This window comes from Sorex araneus, chromosome 4, assembly GCF_027595985.1.
Source record: "Sorex araneus isolate mSorAra2 chromosome 4, mSorAra2.pri, whole genome shotgun sequence".
NCBI classification, from domain to species: Eukaryota; Metazoa; Chordata; class Mammalia; order Eulipotyphla; family Soricidae; genus Sorex; species Sorex araneus.
Window position 1 is genome coordinate 205,500,442 of NC_073305.1, and position 18,096 is coordinate 205,518,537.

The window sequence follows — 18,096 nt, forward strand, 5'->3', positions numbered from 1 at the left end:
AGAAGTTAGGGTATTTGACTTGCACATGGCCAACCTTGGTTCAACCCTCAGAATCCCATATGGTCCTCTGAGCACTGCCAAGATATTGAACACTGCCAGGAATGAACCAAAAGTCAGTAATTTTTTTTTTTTGCTTTTTGGGTCGCACCCGGCAATGCACAGGGGTTACCTCTTGGCTTTGCACTCAGAAATTACTCCTGGCGGTGCTCAGGGGACCATATGGGATGCTGGCAATCGAACCCAGGTAAGCTGCATGCAAGGCAAACGCCCTACTCGCTGTTCTATTGCTCCAGCCCCAATAATAATAATTTTTAAACAATACTTTTAATTTAAAAAATAAAAGGTAGGGGTCAGAAATAGGCAGTGGGTACTATTCTGTCTGTGACTGACCCAGATTTGATCCCCAGCATCCCATACAATCCCTTCAAGAGAAATTCCTGAGTTCAGAGCCCGAAATAAGCCCTGAGCATTGCTGGGTGTGTCCCTCCCCAAAATGAGAAGACAAAAAATATTACTAAACTCAGTAATTTTTGAAAGCCAAAATGGCTTTATTCAGTGATTCAGAACTAGGGTGCATAGTCTAGCAAACAGAATGTCTTTAGTTAAATAAGAGAAAAGGTATTTGTGGGTAGAGAGAAGATAGGACAAGGAAGTTGTAAGTGAAAATAAGGATTACTCTTTTGGGGAACTAAAGGGTATTAGGTGGATCACCTCACTGGTGCTGACCAGAAAATTTCAAACTGAGTGTTTAAGATTATATTCCTGGGGAAAATTGAAACTGCAACCAGCTTTAGGTAACAAGTCCTCAGTGACTCCAATTTAGGCTATTACTCCTCTATAACATTAGTAATGGGTTTTTTATTGTAATTTGGGGGCAGATACAGGCTGCAGAAGTACTGCAAAGGTCAAGGTGCCTGTGACCAACCAGGGCGCTGCCAGGTGTAATCCCTGAGCACAGAGCCAAAAGTAGCCTAAGAGCACAGCCAGATGGAATTCACATAAAATCTACCGTTTTCATTTGTATCTACTCTGCCTTGTGCCACACCCTACTATGCTAAGAGGTTTCTTATTCCCTGCTCAGTGCTCTGGGTCGCTAGGTAGCACCAGGCATTGATTGAACCATGATGCCAGGTGTCGAACCTGAGTCTGCCAGCAAAGCCCGGGCTCTGGCCCAAATCGGTTCGGTGCCTCTGATCAGTCTGTGCTTCATTAATAGATTCAAGGCCGATGACAAAACAATGGTCGCAAGGCCTGCAACTATACACCTACACCCCGAAATTAAATTCGAAAGCCGGACTGTGCTCAGCCGCCCCCCTGGTGGCCAGTGTAGACAAAGCGCCTGAGTTTGCACCGTAGCGCGGCCCTGACGTCAACGGCCGCGGGGCCAACGTGCGCGCAGGCGCCCTCGGCCGGGGAAACTCTCGTGGGACTCCGGGGGCGGAGCCTGAGAAGGAACGATCGTTGCGGGCCTCGAGCAGGCACTTCCGGAAACGATTAGCTGTGATTGGTGGAGCCTCGGCGAGGGGGCGGGACACCGGGAAATTCGAATGGGAGAGGCGGGCCCGAGGCGCGAGCGGAATGGACGCGGGGGTCCCCGCGAAGTCGGCGCGGCGTGAGATGGCGGCGGCGACTTCAGGTACGCGAGTTCGCCTGGGCGGGGTGGGGTGCTGAAGTCCGGACCCGCGGGTTGGTCTCGGAGAGGCTGTGGGGACGCGGGCGAGTGCGGAGCCTCACGCCGCCCCGCCCGCCTCGCCCTTGGATCGTTTGGTTTCCGGCTCGTTGCTGGCGTCCGTGGCGAGCGCTCAGCGCTCCTCTCGGCGCGCCGTGTGAGTTGGGGACAGTGACCCCACCGTGGCCGGCACGCCGCGCAGGGCGCCGGGACAGCCGCGAGCTGCGGGCCGGGCCGAGGTCCAGGCCCGCTGCCCCGAGTGGACTGACAGCCCACGGCCGCCGCCCGGGGACTCCCCGCTCCGGAGCAACGGCTGGAGTCTCCTCCCCTCCCGCCCGGGGTGAGACAAGCTACTTTGTAACCGAGTGTGGAGTCTCCGTGCGCCCGGACCGTTGTCAAGCTCTGACGGGGGGAGGGACCGTCCCAGCGGCACCCGGGGCTATGGGGAGGTGGCGACTCTCACTCGCCCAGAGTTAGGACAGCACGTAAATATCGGGGTCAGAACCCGCACCCAGGCAGTGTGACTCCAGCCCCCGCTGGCCAACGGGCCCGGGAACGGATTCTTCCGTGGAAGACAGGCCCCAGACCCTCCGCTGCCTCGGGTACCCTCATAGGAGGTGTCGTTCGTCCCCTCTTCCCTAGCCCAGGGTCCGTCTCCAGGGGCACTTAGAGGGGTCATGAGATGCCCTCGGAAACACGCAGACATCCAAGCCTTCCAGTGTAGACTTGGAAGCAAATCCTGGGCTGTCTGGAAAGATTTCACTGAGGCCTGATATTCAGAGTCTGAATTGGTGTTTGCCAGGCCTGGGCCGGACAAAAAAAGAAAAAAAAAGACCACCAGCTGATCTTACTTGTGATGTAAATTGAGGCCCTTGCTGCTCGCTCTGGCCCAGTTTCTTTATCAATAAATGAGAAAGCCTTAAGCCAGAGAGGATCTTGGGGCTTAGTCTATCCACTATTTCCCAAAGTGAGTGCTCCAGGGCACTGGAGCAATCCGGGGCTGTAGCAGCTTGAGGTGCTGAGGGGTGAGGCCCCGGCTGGTCTCTTAAACAAGGGAGCTTGGGGGGGGAGTGCTCAGTAATTATTTCTCTGGAAAGGGAGCAGAAAGCCAAGGAAGTTTGGGGAACCTCTGAGGTAGATTCTTGTAATATCAGCAGTTATTTCCACGAGGGGCTGGAGCGATAGCACAGCGGGTAGGGTGTTTGTCTTGCAAGCTGCCCACCTGGGTTCGATTCCTCGGAGAGCCCAGCAAGCTACTTTATAATAAACACAGGCAATGAACACTGAGGTTAATTCATGCACTGGGTCTTAATTTGTTCCACCAGCACTCCCAGAGGTCATACTCTGCCCGGTCTTGGGACTAGGAAAGAGCAGAGACTTGTTTTCACCAAGTTCACAGGCAAACATGAGGAACAGAAGAGCCAGAACTGGGGAGAGTGACGAGTGCATGGCTGAAGCTAGAGAGCTATGGCCGCACCTCAGCGCCTGCGTGGGGGAGGAACCCCAGGAAAGGTGTTTGAGGACAAATAAGGATGAGGTATTTCCAGTCACTTCCAGGGGGTAGAGATTCCCTCACATCTCGGGCTAGGTGTGAGGGAGCCTGGAGTGATGGAACTGAAGGATGTTCACAATGGCTGAGAGTGAACAGTACAGGCAGAAAGTGGAGGCAGAACGATGGCTAAAGGGAGACTACAGGTAGAAGAAAATAGAGGTGATGACCATCTGGACAGAGTGTGGAATTGAGACCAGGGATATGACTCAAGTGGTAGAGTACATACATATCTTAAAATATTCGAGGCCCCGGAGACTCCTAACACTGCAGGAGTGATAATATATACCTGTGTGTAGAACTTTATATTTTAAAATGTATTAATCACTGTATCACTGTCATCCCATTGCTCATCAATTTGCTCGAGTGGGCTGTGCTATTGCTGCAGCCCAAATGTATTAATATGTATCATAAAATATAAGTATAATATAGGTAGAATTGGCATGTTAGAGAATGTGAAATTAAGAAATACACTCATCTGGGAAACGGAAAAGATAACACATAGCTGACCTGGGTTTGATTCCCAGCATCCCATATGGCCCCCGAGCAGCACCAGGAGTGATCCCTGAGTGCAGAGCTAGGAGTAACCCCTGAGTATTGCCAGGTGTGCCCCCCTCAACAGAAAAATACCTCATTTGGGGGGTTGGTCCCATTCGTTTATGATAGAAAGTATAGGAGGGGTGGAGTCATAGCACTGCTGGTATGTTGCTTGCCTTGTACTTGGCCTACCCAGGTTCAATCCCTGGCATCTCATACAGTTCCCTGAGCACCTCCAAGAGTAATTCCTGAGTGCAGAGCTAGGAGTGACCCCTGAGTATTGCCAGAATTGGTGTAAAACTTTAAAAAAAATAAAAGTGGGGGAACATAGGAAGAAGAGATTGTAGAGAGATTTGAGGATTGATTTTGTTATATTTTTTTGGGTTACACCCAGCGATGCTAATGATTGCTGACATTTATTGAACATTGCTGAGGGGTACCATATATCCATATATACATTATTTCTTTGATGCCACAGATTCTTTTTTTTTTTCCTTTTTGGGTCACACCCGGTGATGCACAGGGGTTACTCCTGGCTCTGCACTCAGGAATTACTCCTGGCGGTGCTCAGGGGACCATATGGGATGTTGGGAGTCAAACTCAGGTTTGCCACGTGCAAGGCAAACGCCCTACCCGCTGTGCTATCACTCCAGCCCAGATGCCACAGATTCTTAAGGGCAGATACTGTTATTTCTGTAGAGAGGCTGAGAGTTTGAAGTTAAGGTCACACTGCTATTGGTGAGGTTTGTCTTTGAGTCTGCTGTCCTTGGGGATAATGAAGGAGATGAAAACGCCTGGGAATTTATTTTGTATCATGGAACTGAGGATTTAACTCCACTTGAAGTGCCTACCCCCCCCTCCCTCCCTCCCTCCCTCCTTTCCTCCCTTCCTTCCTTCCTCCCTCCCTCTCCCCCTTCTCTTTCCCCCCCACAGGTAAGTTAGGTGACTTCTCTCTTCTCTCTTTCTTTCCTCTTTTAGGAAAATGCAGGTTAGTATAGAATAAAACACTGTGGGATTGATTGGGGATATAGCTCAGTGGTAGTGAGCTTGCTTTGCATTATTGGTTAAAATCTGAGTTTGATCCTTAGCACTGCAAAAATAAATACAAGTAATTTTTTTTTAATGCCTTACGTAAGTTTTACAGAGTGCAAATGCTGCTCTAGGCAGCTTTACAGGAATTCCCTTATTTACTGCTTTTACTACCAATGAGTAGGCATTTTTATTTGTAGGCATGGAAATTGAGATTGAAGCACAGGAATAGAAAATCATTTCCTCTGGTTATTGTTAGAGGCAGGGTTAGGGTTTACATTCAGGTCGTCTTACCCTACCAGACTTACTTTACCTTCACATTGCCACCCCACTTAATAGACATGGCACACAAAAATTATGTCATTTGTCCAGTGCCACAAGCTTATAAATATTAGAGTTTGGAATTTAACTTCTGACCAGAGTCTACGCTTTTTCCACATCACAGATTTTCCTTCCCCTGTATTGATCACTGATCTTTAAATGCTTCTGTGATGAGTCGGTGGATCTCTGTGCCAGTCTCCTCATCTGCCCAGGCCTATCTAGATGGTATACTTAGGCACTTTGTTGACTAGTCTTGCTGCTGATATTAAGGGTTGCCAATGAGGATCAGAGGAAATAGAGGTGCCAACATATTTTGTAAACTACAGTGAGCGGCCTGAGTGACAGTACAGTGGTAGGGTGCTTGCCTTGAACATGGCCAACCTAGGTACCATTCCCAGCATCCCATGTGGTCCCCCAAGCACTGCCATGAGTAATTCCTGAGTGCAGAGCCAGGAGTAACCCCTGAGCATTGCTGGGTATGACCCACAAAGAAAAAAAAAAAAAGAGTGAGCTTCATCTGTCAGCTTAAGAACAAAGGGCCCAAGGCTAGAGAGCTGGTACTGTGGGCAGTGCACTTGCCTTGCATGAGGCAGACCTGGGTGTGATACCTGGCACCCAGTGTGGTTCCTTGGGCCTACAAGGAGTCACCCTAAAGTTCAGAGTCAGGAGTAAGCCCTGAGCACCTCTGGGTATGACCCAACTCTTCCCCCACCCCAGGAAAAGAGGAGGGCCTCCCCCCTTCTTCTTCTTCTTTTTTTTTTTTTTTAATATTTTTAAAGTAAAAGAGTTTTATTTAGGGGACGTGAGTGAGAAGAGGAAACCCCACGGAGTCAAAGAGAGGACTAGCACTCCCAAGTTGGGATGCTGGCCACTCTGGGCTGGGCTGGCCAAGAAGTAGAGGTCTTGAAACAAGCTATTTGCTCTGTAGCTGTCTTCCGTGAAAGCATCTCTCCACATTTTGGTCTTGCTATTTCTACATCAGTCTTTTATGAGGTCTGTGGCTTACCAGCAATCATTTGCTGCCCCTCGCAAAAAGAAGATCAGAGTTGCCAAGATCTTTTTCCAGTTTGTCTGAACAGGGAGATAATACGTCATCCTCATTAAAAGCAGATCTTTGAAGAGGAGGAGATCTTGGTTTGAATTCTGCTGTCTGTTGTCAGCTACAGCAGGGCATGCTCCCAGTATACAATAACAACTACCATCCTCAAAAGATTTTTTTTTCTTCAGTTTATTTAATCTTCACAAAAATAGACTTAAAAAAAATTATCTTGGGGCCAGTACACATACTATGTTTCCTGGAGTCTGGGTCCAATCCTGGCACTGTGTGAGCTCCTAAACACCACCAGCTGTGGCCGAAAAAGAAGTATTTTTGTCATTGTTTACTGATAATGAGGATAATTCATGATCTTTTCTTTCCCCTCAAAGATAACTTAGACTAAATTCCACAAAGGAAATTGAATGCTTACAAATAGCGGATTGTATATCAGTGTCTTTTGCAAACTGAGCAGGGACAAAAGTAGGGAACTACTTCTCTTCTTTTCCAAACACATCCACAATGTCTTTTCTTATGTTTTGGTTTGGGAATCATACCTGCAAGCATGGGGGTGGGGAAGGACATTCTTGGCTGACCACTCCAACGTGTTGAACTGTTTCTCCCCAGAACTTTTTTCTTTTAAGTGCAGACATTATAGCATTAAAGAACTGGGTAACACAGAATAAACATATAATCACTCATCAAGAGAAAACCATCATTATTGGTTTGTTTTGTTTGAGTTTGTATGTAATTCTAGGCATTAAAACCCCAGGACAGAAAAGTCAAGCAGTTCATTTACTAGGTTCTTTTTGGGGGGCCACACCTGGTGGTGCTCAGGACTTAAACTCCTGGCTCTGTGCTCAGGATCACTCTTGGCTGGCTCCAAGGACCATTTGAGTCCTGGAGATCAAACCCTGGGTTGGTCCTGTGCAAGGCAAGCGCCCTACCCCATTGTACTATCTCTCTGGCTCCATTCACTAGTTTTCAAGTGAGGGCAAATGTTAACTCTTTTTCTTTTTCTTTATTTTTGGGTCACACTCGGCGTTGCACAGGAGTTACTCCTGGCTCATGTACCCAGGAATCACTCCTGGTGGTGCTCAGGTTACCATATGGGATGCCGGGAATCGAACCCAGGTCAGCCGCATGCAAGGCAACTGCCCTACCCTCTGTGCTATTGCTCCAACCCCCAAATGTTAACTCTTAATTCTTCAAAAAGCCCCACTGAGTGCTGATTTACTCTGCCCAAGCAGTTCAGAATAGGTCCCGCCAATAATGGCAGCAGCATTTGGGAGTTCTTTAGAAATTCAGAATCTGCTAGAGAGACAGCTCACGGGTTAGGCCCTGAGTCCAGTGCCCCCCACACCATATGACACCTCACACATTTCCAGCGTGGTCCAGATGACCCTGAGCATTGCAGCCTCATTTCCTCTCAAAAGAAGCTCAAAAGCTCTGGTATCATCCCAGGCACTGACCCAAATCTGCATCTTAACAAGATCTTCCAAGTTTTTTCTACAAAAATATTAGTCTGCATTTCACTTGGACTACTTCTAGAGCAGAGACGGGTGAAGCCAAGTATGGGGACACGTACAGTATGGCCAGAGCTTCTCCTGAAACAAGCTGTGGAGGCCAGTGAGCTGTAACTTGCCAGTAGTATCCTGGGGACCCAGCCCCAAGCTTCTTTCCTTGCTCCTATGACAGGGTTATGGGGTCCACTAGTATTTTTTTCCTTAGGATTTCACATATGAAAGGCAAGTGTTTTATATCCTGGTTTCTCTCTTCTGGGATTTTGTTTTGCTCGTAGGCCCTGCTTATCTCTCCTTTGAGTGCAGAAAGACAACATGTAGACTACAATACAAAATAAAATTCATGGCCACATGACCCCAATATAAAATGCCAAGGTGCTCAGAATCTCAGCCCCTCTTTTATTAGAAAACTGGGACGAAGAGAACTCGCCTCTCAGGGACATTAAGATGTGCTTCTAACCAGTGTTAATAAAGTAAATAAGACGGTTCAGTTCCCAACCTGTAGATAGTCTTTTCCCTCCACCCTCCACTGTACCCGAGACCAACCATTTGATCCCTATTCTCCGTCCTGTCCTCTGCTCACTTTAGAGAACACACCAGTCCCGCCTCAGAGAGTCCTGTCGTGGCCATGCTTTTGCTCATGCCGTTTCTGTTGCCTAGGATTCTGGACCAGCTCCTGTGCAGCCTTCAGCGCTCAGCTACATCGAGTAGCTCCTCCCCAAACTCCTAGCTCTCAGCAAAGCTGGTCGCTGCTTTCTCTGTGCTGCCTGTATCCTCCATGCATAACATTTCTCCTCTACAGGAGCGGGTCGCTGTCGTCTAAGCAAGGCTGGAACCGGCCGCCGCCCACCAGCAGCTCGAGTCAGGGTGGCTGTGCGACTGCGGCCATTTGTGGACGGACCAGCGGGAACAAGTGAACCGCCCTGTGTACGGGGCCTGGACAGCTGTTCCCTAGAGGTTGCCAACTGGAGGAATCACCAGGAGACTCTCAAATACCAGTAAGGTTCAGGCTTTTCTTTCCTCCCATCCTTCTCCCGGCCTGCTCACATTATACCTTCTCAGCTAGACAAAGGGAGGAAAAAAAAGAGTTTCTGTTGCAGGAAGTGTGCAGTCTCTCTGGAAGCAGTGCCCACCTGAGTCACAATGGGATCATTTGGTCTGGAGCCATACATTGTACAGTGGGTAGAGCACCTGCCTTGCATGTGGCCAACCTGGGTTTGGTCCTTGGCGCCCATATGGTCCCCTGAGCCTACCAGAAGTGATTCTTGAGCACAGATCCAGTAGTAAGCTCCAAGCACTGCAGGAACCCAAAACTTTTTTGTTTGATTTTGGGCAACACCTGGTGATGCTCAGGGGTTATTCCTGGCTACACACTCAGAAGTGCACAGGGGACCATATGGGATGCTGAGGCTCAAAGCTGGACTGGCTGTATGCAAAGCAAGCTTCCTACCCACTGTACGATGTCTTGGCACCCCCCACCCCCGCAAAAAAAAAAAAAATCCTTATATAAATAAACAGATGTTTCCAGGTACTCACTGTACTGGGTCCTCTGGAGAATTCCGTGGGGAAAAACTGGAAACTGAATTGGACACATAGGAATTGGACACATATAACAGGGTATATACGTCCTATATGTCTCATGGAGGACATAGGCAGAGTGGGAAAGGAGCAGGCAGGGAGTCAGGCTAGAGTTTGAGGAGCTGTGGCAAGGGTGGAAGAACAGAGACTGGCCAACCAACCCAAGCCATAGTTGACGGGGCTCTGAGAAGACCACCGAGATTTGTGGGCAGAGCTTACAAGGGCAGCTACTCTAAGATTCCATCAGAAATGTAAAATTCAGATTTCTTAGTCTGTCATTCCAGGCCAGGGGTGGCAAACTCTGGCCTAGAGAGGTGTAATCAGACCAGGGGTCTTTCTAGAAATAAAGCTTTGCTTACTTACATATCACTAAGCACTGCCACACCTATTTCCCTTTTGTCTGTGATTGCTTTCTGGCTCTGATAGCAGAGTTAAATAGTTGTGAAAGAAACCATTGACCCAAATAAAATATTTGACAAAGTCTCAAATATTTCCTATCTACTCTTTTTTGTTGATTTTTATTTGTTTGTTTGTTTGTTTTCAATACCCACCAATGACTGAGGGCTATTCCTGGCTGTGCACTTGGGGGCCATACCAGGTGGTGCTTGGGGACCATGCAGCACCAAAGATTAAACTCGGGCCTCCACGTGCGTGCTTTGTAAGCACTTAGCCTATTGAGGTCTTTCTCTGACCCCCTAATTCTTTTCTCTCTCTTTCTCTTTTTTTGGGGGGTGTTATTTTGGTTAGGGGCCACACCCAGCAACCCAGTGATGCTCAACAGTTACTCCTGGCTCTGCACTCAGAAATCACTCCTGGTGGTGCTGGGGGTGGGGGCATGGGATGCTGGGGATAGAAATCAGGTCAGCGTCAGCCCTTTCCAAACAATCTTTCATTGGGGTGGGCAGTGGCTCCCAGCACAGGGGTCCCTCCAGGACACCAGCCATTCAGTGCAGGTTCACATCGCAGCTCAATGCAGGGGTGTGATACTGCCTAGGCTCAATGCCTAGGCTCCCCCCAGCTATCCTGACAGTGCAGGGGCATCCAGGGATGGGCCTGGTGGTGCTCGGTGCTGAGAACCAAACTCGGGACCGTCATCTATATGACTTGCACCCTAGTGTATCACACTGTAGCATCTTCCTTTTCTCTCTTGAATTTTTTACAGAAGAAAATTGCAAGCTTCATTTTAAGTCCTTGGCAATCTAACTTTAGTTTTCAGTCTTCTCCCTATACCTACGGCCCTGCATTTCCACTTTCCATTACCCAGCTATAATCTCGGCCACAGCTTCTCTGCCTGAGTGCAGGACCTGGGCTACAGGCGCCGTGAACCTCATTTAGCCGTAAGCCCCATCCTCTGCTAACTGTATTATGTTGCATGCATTCTACCTGTCTTATATACTAGGGCATGAAAAGGACTGGGGAGAGCTCTGCCCTTTCAGAGCATTTCTTGTCTTTGTGCTGTTTATGATCCCAGAATAGCTTGCTCATGTTTCTGGCAACATCCTCTTTTAAAGGGAATTACTTTTTCCTTTTACTCTATTTTCATACCTGTTTCTGGAATCACAGCAAAATAAGGGGTCAGCTTCCTCATCAAATCATAGAACAGAGGTTGGAGTGATAGTACAGCGGGTAGGGCATTTCCCTTGCACGCCACCGACCTGGGTTTAGTCCCCAGCATCCCATATGGTCCCTGAGAACCGCCAGGAGTAACCTCTGACAATTGCTGGATGTGACCCAAAAAGCCAAAAAAAAAAAATCATAAAACAGCCAGAAACAGGGAACTCAGATGCATCTCTATTTGTGACACCACTATATTCCTAACTGGAGTGGAGCAGGTGTACAGTAGGTGCCTAAGGTACATAAGGTCTTTGTGCAAAAGGGACAGAGACTCTTGAATTGAGGCTGGTATTAACAGTCTATGGTCAGTGGCCATTTGGTTATAACATCATTCATCGGTCATATGATGTAGCAGACAGGCCATAGGCACACAAGGAGAAGGATACACGTCTAGCCCATCATGTACCAAGGCTAGAACACATGATCCCACCAGCCTGCTGTTCCTCACCCCTGCTCCAGGGATGGGAACCGTCCATTAGCTTCACCCTTTCTTCCTGTCTGCAGCTTTGACGCTTTCTACGGGGAGCGGAGTTCTCAACAGGACATCTATGCGGGATCGGTGCAGCCCATCCTCAGGCACTTGCTGGAGGGGCAGAACGCCAGTGTGCTTGCCTACGGGCCCACAGGAGCAGGTGAGGGAGCAGCGAAAGCCCCGAGAAAGCTAGGAAGTATGCGGGGGCGGGGCGGGCTCACGGCTCTCTCCACTCTCGCCTCAGGAAAGACTCACACAATGCTGGGCAGCCCAGAACAACCCGGTGTGATCCCCCGGGCTCTCATGGACCTTCTGCAGCTCACACGGGAAGAGGGCGCTGAGGGCCGGCCCTGGGCCCTCTCCGTCACTATGTCCTACTTAGAGATCTACCAGGAGAAGGTAAGGCCCCACTCTTGACTGTGGAGGGAGGAGACAAAGGCTTGGAATAAGCCATAGTTCAGGCCCAGGAAGTGACGAGTGTAGAACACTCACCTTGTATTGCCCGGACCCCCGAGCATCACCAGGTGTAGTGTCCCAGTCATGAAAAATAAGATGCCATTCTAGAAAAAATCAGATGCAGCTTGAGCAAGGAGGTAAGAACTGGAAAGACAGACCTTGGGCTAGCACTTGGGAACCCAGCAAAGAAGACTGGCCCCAGGAAACAGAGCTGGTGCCTGGGAAACTGGCCCTACTCTCACTGCTCAAACAGGTCTTAGACCTTCTGGACCCTGCAGCGGGAGACCTGGTGATCCGAGAAGACTGTCGGGGAAACATCCTGATTCCAGGCCTCATGCAGAAGCCCATCAGCAGCTTCGCTGAGTTTGAGCAGCACTTCTTACCAGCCAGTCGGAACCGGACCGTGGGAGCCACCCGGCTCAACCAGCGCTCCTCCCGCAGCCATGCCGTGCTCCTGGTGAAGGTGTGGCTCGCCGCCAGGGTGAGCGCCTGGGAAATGCAGTAAGCCTTGCTTAACTAAGCTCGCTCTTACCCGCAGGTGGACCAGAAAGAACGGCTGGCCCCATTCCGCCAGAGGGAGGGAAAACTCTACCTGATTGACTTGGCTGGTTCAGAGGACAACAGGCGCACGGGCAACAAGGGCCTGCGACTGAAGGAGAGTGGGGCCATCAACGCCTCCCTCTTCGTGCTGGGCAAGGTGGTGGATGCCCTGAACCAGGGCCTCCCTCGTGTGCCTTACCGGGACAGCAAGCTCACGCGCCTCTTACAGGTCAGGCTGCCCATCCCAGGGCTGGGGGGCTAAAAGGGGGCCAGACAGTACAGCTGGTAAGGCGCTTGCCTTGCACACCATCCACCAGGTTGGGTCCCCAGCATCCCACATGGTCCCCTGAGCACCGCCAGGTGTGGCCCCAAAATTTAAAAGTGGGGGGACTGGAAAAGCAGGTGCTTCGGCCTATTGGGGATCCAGAGATCAGCACTCAAGAATTGACCTGCCCAATTCGCATTCTCAGGACTCTCTGGGTGGCTCAGCACACAGCATCCTCATTGCCAACATTGCCCCCGAGAGACGCTTCTATCTAGACACGGTCTCTGCACTCAACTTTGCTGCCAGATCCAAGGAGGTGATCAATCGGCCTTTCACCAATGAGAGACTGCAGCCTCATGGTGAGGACTGGGCGGTGGGAATTTGCTGGCTTCCCCAAGCACCAGCGGATGCTGACCATCCCCTCTCTCTCCCTAGTCCTGGCACCTGTTAAGCTGTCTCGGAAAGAACAACTAGGCCCTACAGAGTCAAAGAGAGCTCGGGGCTCTGAGGATGAGGAGAATGAGGGACCCGAGTCCCTAGAAACCCCAGCTTCTACTTCCCAGAAGCTCAGGTAAGCAGCGGAGGGGGCAGTGCTGGATATAGTCCTCCCTCAGTCTCTCTCCTCAGTGCTGCTCCTTGGGCCCGGAGGAGGTCTTCTCTCCTTGAACCCCTGCCCCTCCCCTTTACACTTGCCGATCCCTTTAAACAGCAGAACCTCATGTTCTATAGGGCAGCTATTTGGGGGGTAGGAGGGGGACTGCTTTTGCTTTTTCAATTTAGGAGTAATTTGGATCAGTTCTCTCAGGTCCAGAGGGTAGGAGCGAGTAGGGAGATGAGGTGGAAAGCTGTCTCGCTGAGAGTGGGCCTTTCGTGCACTAGAATCCAACATTTCCACACCTCTCCAAGGAACTTGCCGCTATCCTGATTTTTTCCTGAGTCTGCCCTCATGTACACAAAGCCTCTCTCAGTTCCTTCTGTGTGTGGTCTGTTCTGATGGCCTCCCCACCCTCCAGGAAGCACTCACCTTTCTGTCACCTCTGTTTAGTGGTCACCTGGCCCTCCCTAACTCAAAGGTTGGTTTAGTTTGTTGATTTTGTTTGGGGAAAACAAAGTCGCCCAAGGAAACCTAGGCATTCAGGAAATGTGATGCTGCAGACTACCTTGGGGCTCCAGCCCTTTGAGCTGTCTCTACCTCTCTGTCCCCCAGCCCCCAACTGCAGTTTTAACTTTGCCTTGTTTCTATCACTTGCCCAAATAGTATAAACTTTAAGTCCTAAGACTATTAAACAGATGATCTTAGGCGGCCAAAGATGCAGGCTCTCCCAGGATGCTATTACAGTATCAAGGAAAGAATCACCAAAAAAGTGCTTGTTCACTCAGAATCCTATCCGTTAGTCTTGTCTTTCTAAAGGCTTTGGCTAGCAGTCTCCTCTTGGGTGCACAAATGAGAAACATTTTGGTACGGAAGCATTTGTATTACAGGTAAAGAGGCTTTGGATAAGCGCAGAGATAGGGGCCACTTCAGACCTAGACACTTATCTTGGAGCTCGAGACTCAGACCAGTGAGGTGGGCCTACCTATCAGGCACAGGGAGGCAGGCAGTATTGAGTACAATAAGGAAGAAAAGCTTCTTGTTCCGTGTGAACGTGGAAGGAAAAACTCCTAGTTTGTCCATATATTTTGGCCCCGCTCTTCACAGGCACATCTACACAAAGAACCTTCTTTGTGATGAGACTGCTTTACAGAGTAGGAAGAAGATAGGCCATAAAGCTGAGCATTATGGGAGAGGTAGCATCAAACTCTGGAAAGCTGAGACTGAAGAGATAGTAGTGCAAGTAAGGCACCTGTCTCACGGGAACCCCACCGGGGTTCCATCCCCGGCACCACATATGGTCTCCCAAGTGCCAATAGGAGTGAGCCTTGAGTGCAGAGCCATGAGTAAGCCCTGAGCACTGTCGGGTGTGGCCCAAACACAGAAAGAGACTTAAAAATCAGATGTGTGGAGGTGAGGACAATTCCAGACAGAACAAACGTTAGGCATGATCCGCTTATTAGGACTGCCTGCATAGGCCTTCACTACTGCCTGCTGGCTAAAGGTGGGCATTGGAGGTCTTCACTGACAGAGCTCAGGTAAAACTGTTTCCTCTGAATTTTCCTCAGGTACTGTGAATGGACATGCACACAGTCCTTGCTGTCATCTCCTCTTGATTTCACCTTGATTGGATAGTGACTCCAAGACAGGGCCACTGCTATCTTAAACCCCCAGATGCTTGTTCTCTTCCGCTCTGGTTACTGGGACAGGCTGTTTTCATTCTCCTGAAAAGTTACATCCAGCGTCTGCACACTTGGTTAGAGTTGCCCCGAACGTTAATGCTAGGGTTCTGGAAGCACAATAGACGTGACGGCATGACGAGGGGGATCTTGCTACATGGGAGGGTGATGAGAAGAGGTAGGAGGAGAGTAACCTCTGTTTGCTCAGCCCCCTACAGAAACTAAGCAGTATGGACCCGGCCATGCTGGAACGCCTCCTAAGCTTGGACCGTCTGCTGGGTGCCCAGGGGAGCCAAGGGGCCCCTCTGCTGAGCACCCCCAAGCGAGAGCGGTTGGTGCTCATGAAGACAATGGAGGAGAAAGATTTGGAGATTGAGGTAAATGTTGGGAGGTGGGGCCTGGAGTTCCTGCTGGTCTTGGGAGGCTATTCCAAGATCTTCCGAAAGGGAAGAGCAAAGACTAATTCAGCATCTAGTTTTTTCCCAACACTGGGCCCCTCAATTCTGCAGCCTCTCCTTGAGTGTCCTTAATACGGCTGTACTTTGAAAATCATTGAGGTCTGATATGCCAAATTTGAAGGGAAAGAAAAACCCAGATAAAATAAACAAATATTGGACACTAATTTCCTAAAACCCAACTCAATACAAGTTCGGATTTTTCTGTGTGAACACTTTCCCTGTGCTGTTTCCGAGCTCCTCCCGTCTCTGGGAAGCCCTGATCCCTGGAGAGCTCTATATTTTGTTGGGCTCCAGTTGTCTTTGGGAGTTTCTCTAACCCGTCCTGCACACTCACTCCCCTACTCCAGTTCCTTCAAGCCCTGAATTTGGTTCTGGGTTCTTGCCTTGATCTTTTTCAAGAGACTTAAGGTGAAGCAAAAAGAATTGGAAGCCAAAGTATTGGCCCAGGCCGCTGGGGTCCCGGAGGAGAAGGAGAATTGCTCTCCCCCAGCGCTTCAGCCCCTTGCTCGCCGAGCAACCACGGTGGCGAAACCTCTCAAAAAGGCTGTGGTGATGCCCCTACAACTGAGTAAGTATGGGGGCCTCAGAAGGGAGGAGATGCTCAGAGCAGCCGCCCTCAAGTCAGTTTTGTCCTTCCCCTTGATGCCAGCCGAGGGAGTGAGGAGGACCTGGTGCAGAACTGGGTGCACTACTCGTGAGCACTTAGTGGGGTACACAAGAATATAATTGATTGTGTAAGACCAACTGAAATTACTTCCAAATGGGTGTATAAGGGAGCTTATATGAAGATAGGGTACTTTGATTTTTGTTGTTTTGTTTTGGGTCACACCCAGTGGTGTTTGGGGTTTACTCCTGGCAGGCTTGGGGGACCATATGGAGTGCTGGGGTTCTAGAACCCAGGTCAGCCATGTGCAAGGCACGCGCCCTACCGCTATACTGTCGCTCTGGCCCCACGTTGGAATATTTTGTAGCTCTCTGTATTTGGAATACCTTGCATGTGTGAGAACTTGCATCCCAAAATAAAACAAGAGTCATGTGAAGATACAAGAGACCAATTCTGGGTAGAGAGGAACTAGGGAATTAGAAATGGGTAGACCTCAGGCTGGAGCAGTACTATATTGGGTACTATTTATTGCCTTGTGCATGGCCGACCAAGGTTCAATCTCTGCCATTCCGTATGGTCCCCTGCATACCACCAGGAGTAATTTCTGAGTTCAGAGCCAGAAGTAACCCTTGAGCATTATGGTTGTGGTTAAAAAAAAAGGGGGGGTGTAGACCAGGGACCTGCGCCATAATACAGTAGGTAAGGGTGTTTGCCCAGGAATCCACCTGGAGTGATCCTTAAGCACAGACCCAAAACTAAAAGAAAGGGAAGACCAAGAGACTACAAGGGAGGGTGAAAAGTCATCTGTCATGAGTTCACGATTCTTGTTTTCAGTTCAGGAGCAGACAGTATCCCCAGCTGCTGAAATTCACATCCTGAAGAAGAGGGGCCGGAAGAGAAAGGTGAGAGTAGCAAGAGCTTAAGGGAAGTTAGGAGCAGGGATAGGACTGGCCATGGCTAACAGACCTGTCTGAACTCTTAACAGCTATTTGTCACTCTTCCAAGTGATATGCAAATACCTCATAAGGCAGAATTGGTGTCTTCCTGCTAGCCCTCACCCTTGTTCAGTAGCTCTGAAGTACATTGTGGAGCCTTGATCCTGCGCACTACAAACTTTGAGTCCAAAGGGAATATAACCTAAGCACTGGAAAAATGAAGTAACACTGGAAGAATTATTTAAAAGCTGATGTGGAATCTTACTGGATATCTTCTACATGCTTTTCTGGGGATGAAGGAGAATTTCTTCCTTAGAGATAAGGGACCAGATTTAAGTGCTTACAACATTTATTAAGTGATTTAATTAAGTCATTTCATTTTCATAGCAATATCCTTTTACCAATGTAGTAAAATGAAAATTAGTGCAGAGAGTGACCAGAGGGAAGGGCTTTTAGAAAGACACGACAGTAAAGAGTGACTGAGGGTAGCTAGCTGTCATAAGGCTCCTAGCCTTGGCAGAAAGTCCAAAGTAGTTTGCTGCCAGGAGCTGCACAGCAAACTCTGCTGTTTGTGTCACTCACCCCTCTCTGCCTCATAGCTGGAATCTCCGGACGCCTCAGAGTCCGAGGAGAAGGCTGAGGACGGCTGGGAGCTACAGATCAGCCCGGAGCTGCTGGCCCTTGGGCGCAAAAAGATACTAGATCTTTTGAACGAAGGCTCTGCCCGGGATCTGCGCAGCCTGCAGCGCATCGGCCAGAAGAAGGCCCAGCTCATCGTGGGCTGGAGGGAGCTGCACGGCCCCTTCAGCCAGGTAGGAGCAGGAGGGCGGCCAGGGTGGGATAGGGGTTGGCATTCCCAGGCTCCTTTCCCATCGCTGCTGTCCCGCCAGGTGGAGGACCTGGAACGCGTGGAGGGTATATCAGGGAGACAGATGGAGTCTTTCCTGAAGGTGAGCCCCCAGCTCTGCACCCCCGCCCCGCCCCGGCCTGTGCCATACCCTTCTCTAACATTGCCCCCCTTCCCTCCTGTGTTGCAGGCCAACATCTTGGGTCTCGCTGCAGGCCAGCGCTGTGGCTCCTGACTGCCGGCTACCAGCCTCCCTCCGCCTTTCGTTTTCTGTTTTTTAAATCCTTGTGAACCTGCGTGTTTTGTAAATACAGTAAAAAACTCCCCGACTTCGGTCTGATTCTTGGGGGCTGCGGGGGCGGGGCGGGCCCCGCGTGCCCTTGGGATGGGCCACC

General features: G+C 49.9%; 1 protein-coding gene across 1 annotated transcript; it reads left to right on the plus strand.

Annotated features, from left to right (window-relative positions):
• The first annotated feature begins 1,520 nt into the window (after window positions 1–1,520).
• Window positions 1,521–18,030, plus strand: KIF22 (kinesin family member 22). The gene is made up of 14 exons (XM_004615871.2): window positions 1,521–1,636; window positions 8,464–8,659; window positions 11,358–11,485; window positions 11,570–11,724; window positions 12,035–12,244; window positions 12,320–12,550; window positions 12,792–12,945; window positions 13,022–13,157; window positions 15,066–15,234; window positions 15,715–15,883; window positions 16,754–16,821; window positions 17,454–17,666; window positions 17,745–17,804; window positions 17,892–18,030. The coding sequence occupies exons 1-14, from the start codon at window positions 1,579–1,581 to the stop codon at window positions 17,934–17,936; spliced, it is 1,992 nt and encodes a 663-aa protein (XP_004615928.1). The 5' UTR covers window positions 1,521–1,578; the 3' UTR covers window positions 17,937–18,030.
• The last annotated feature ends 66 nt before the right edge of the window (window positions 18,031–18,096 follow it).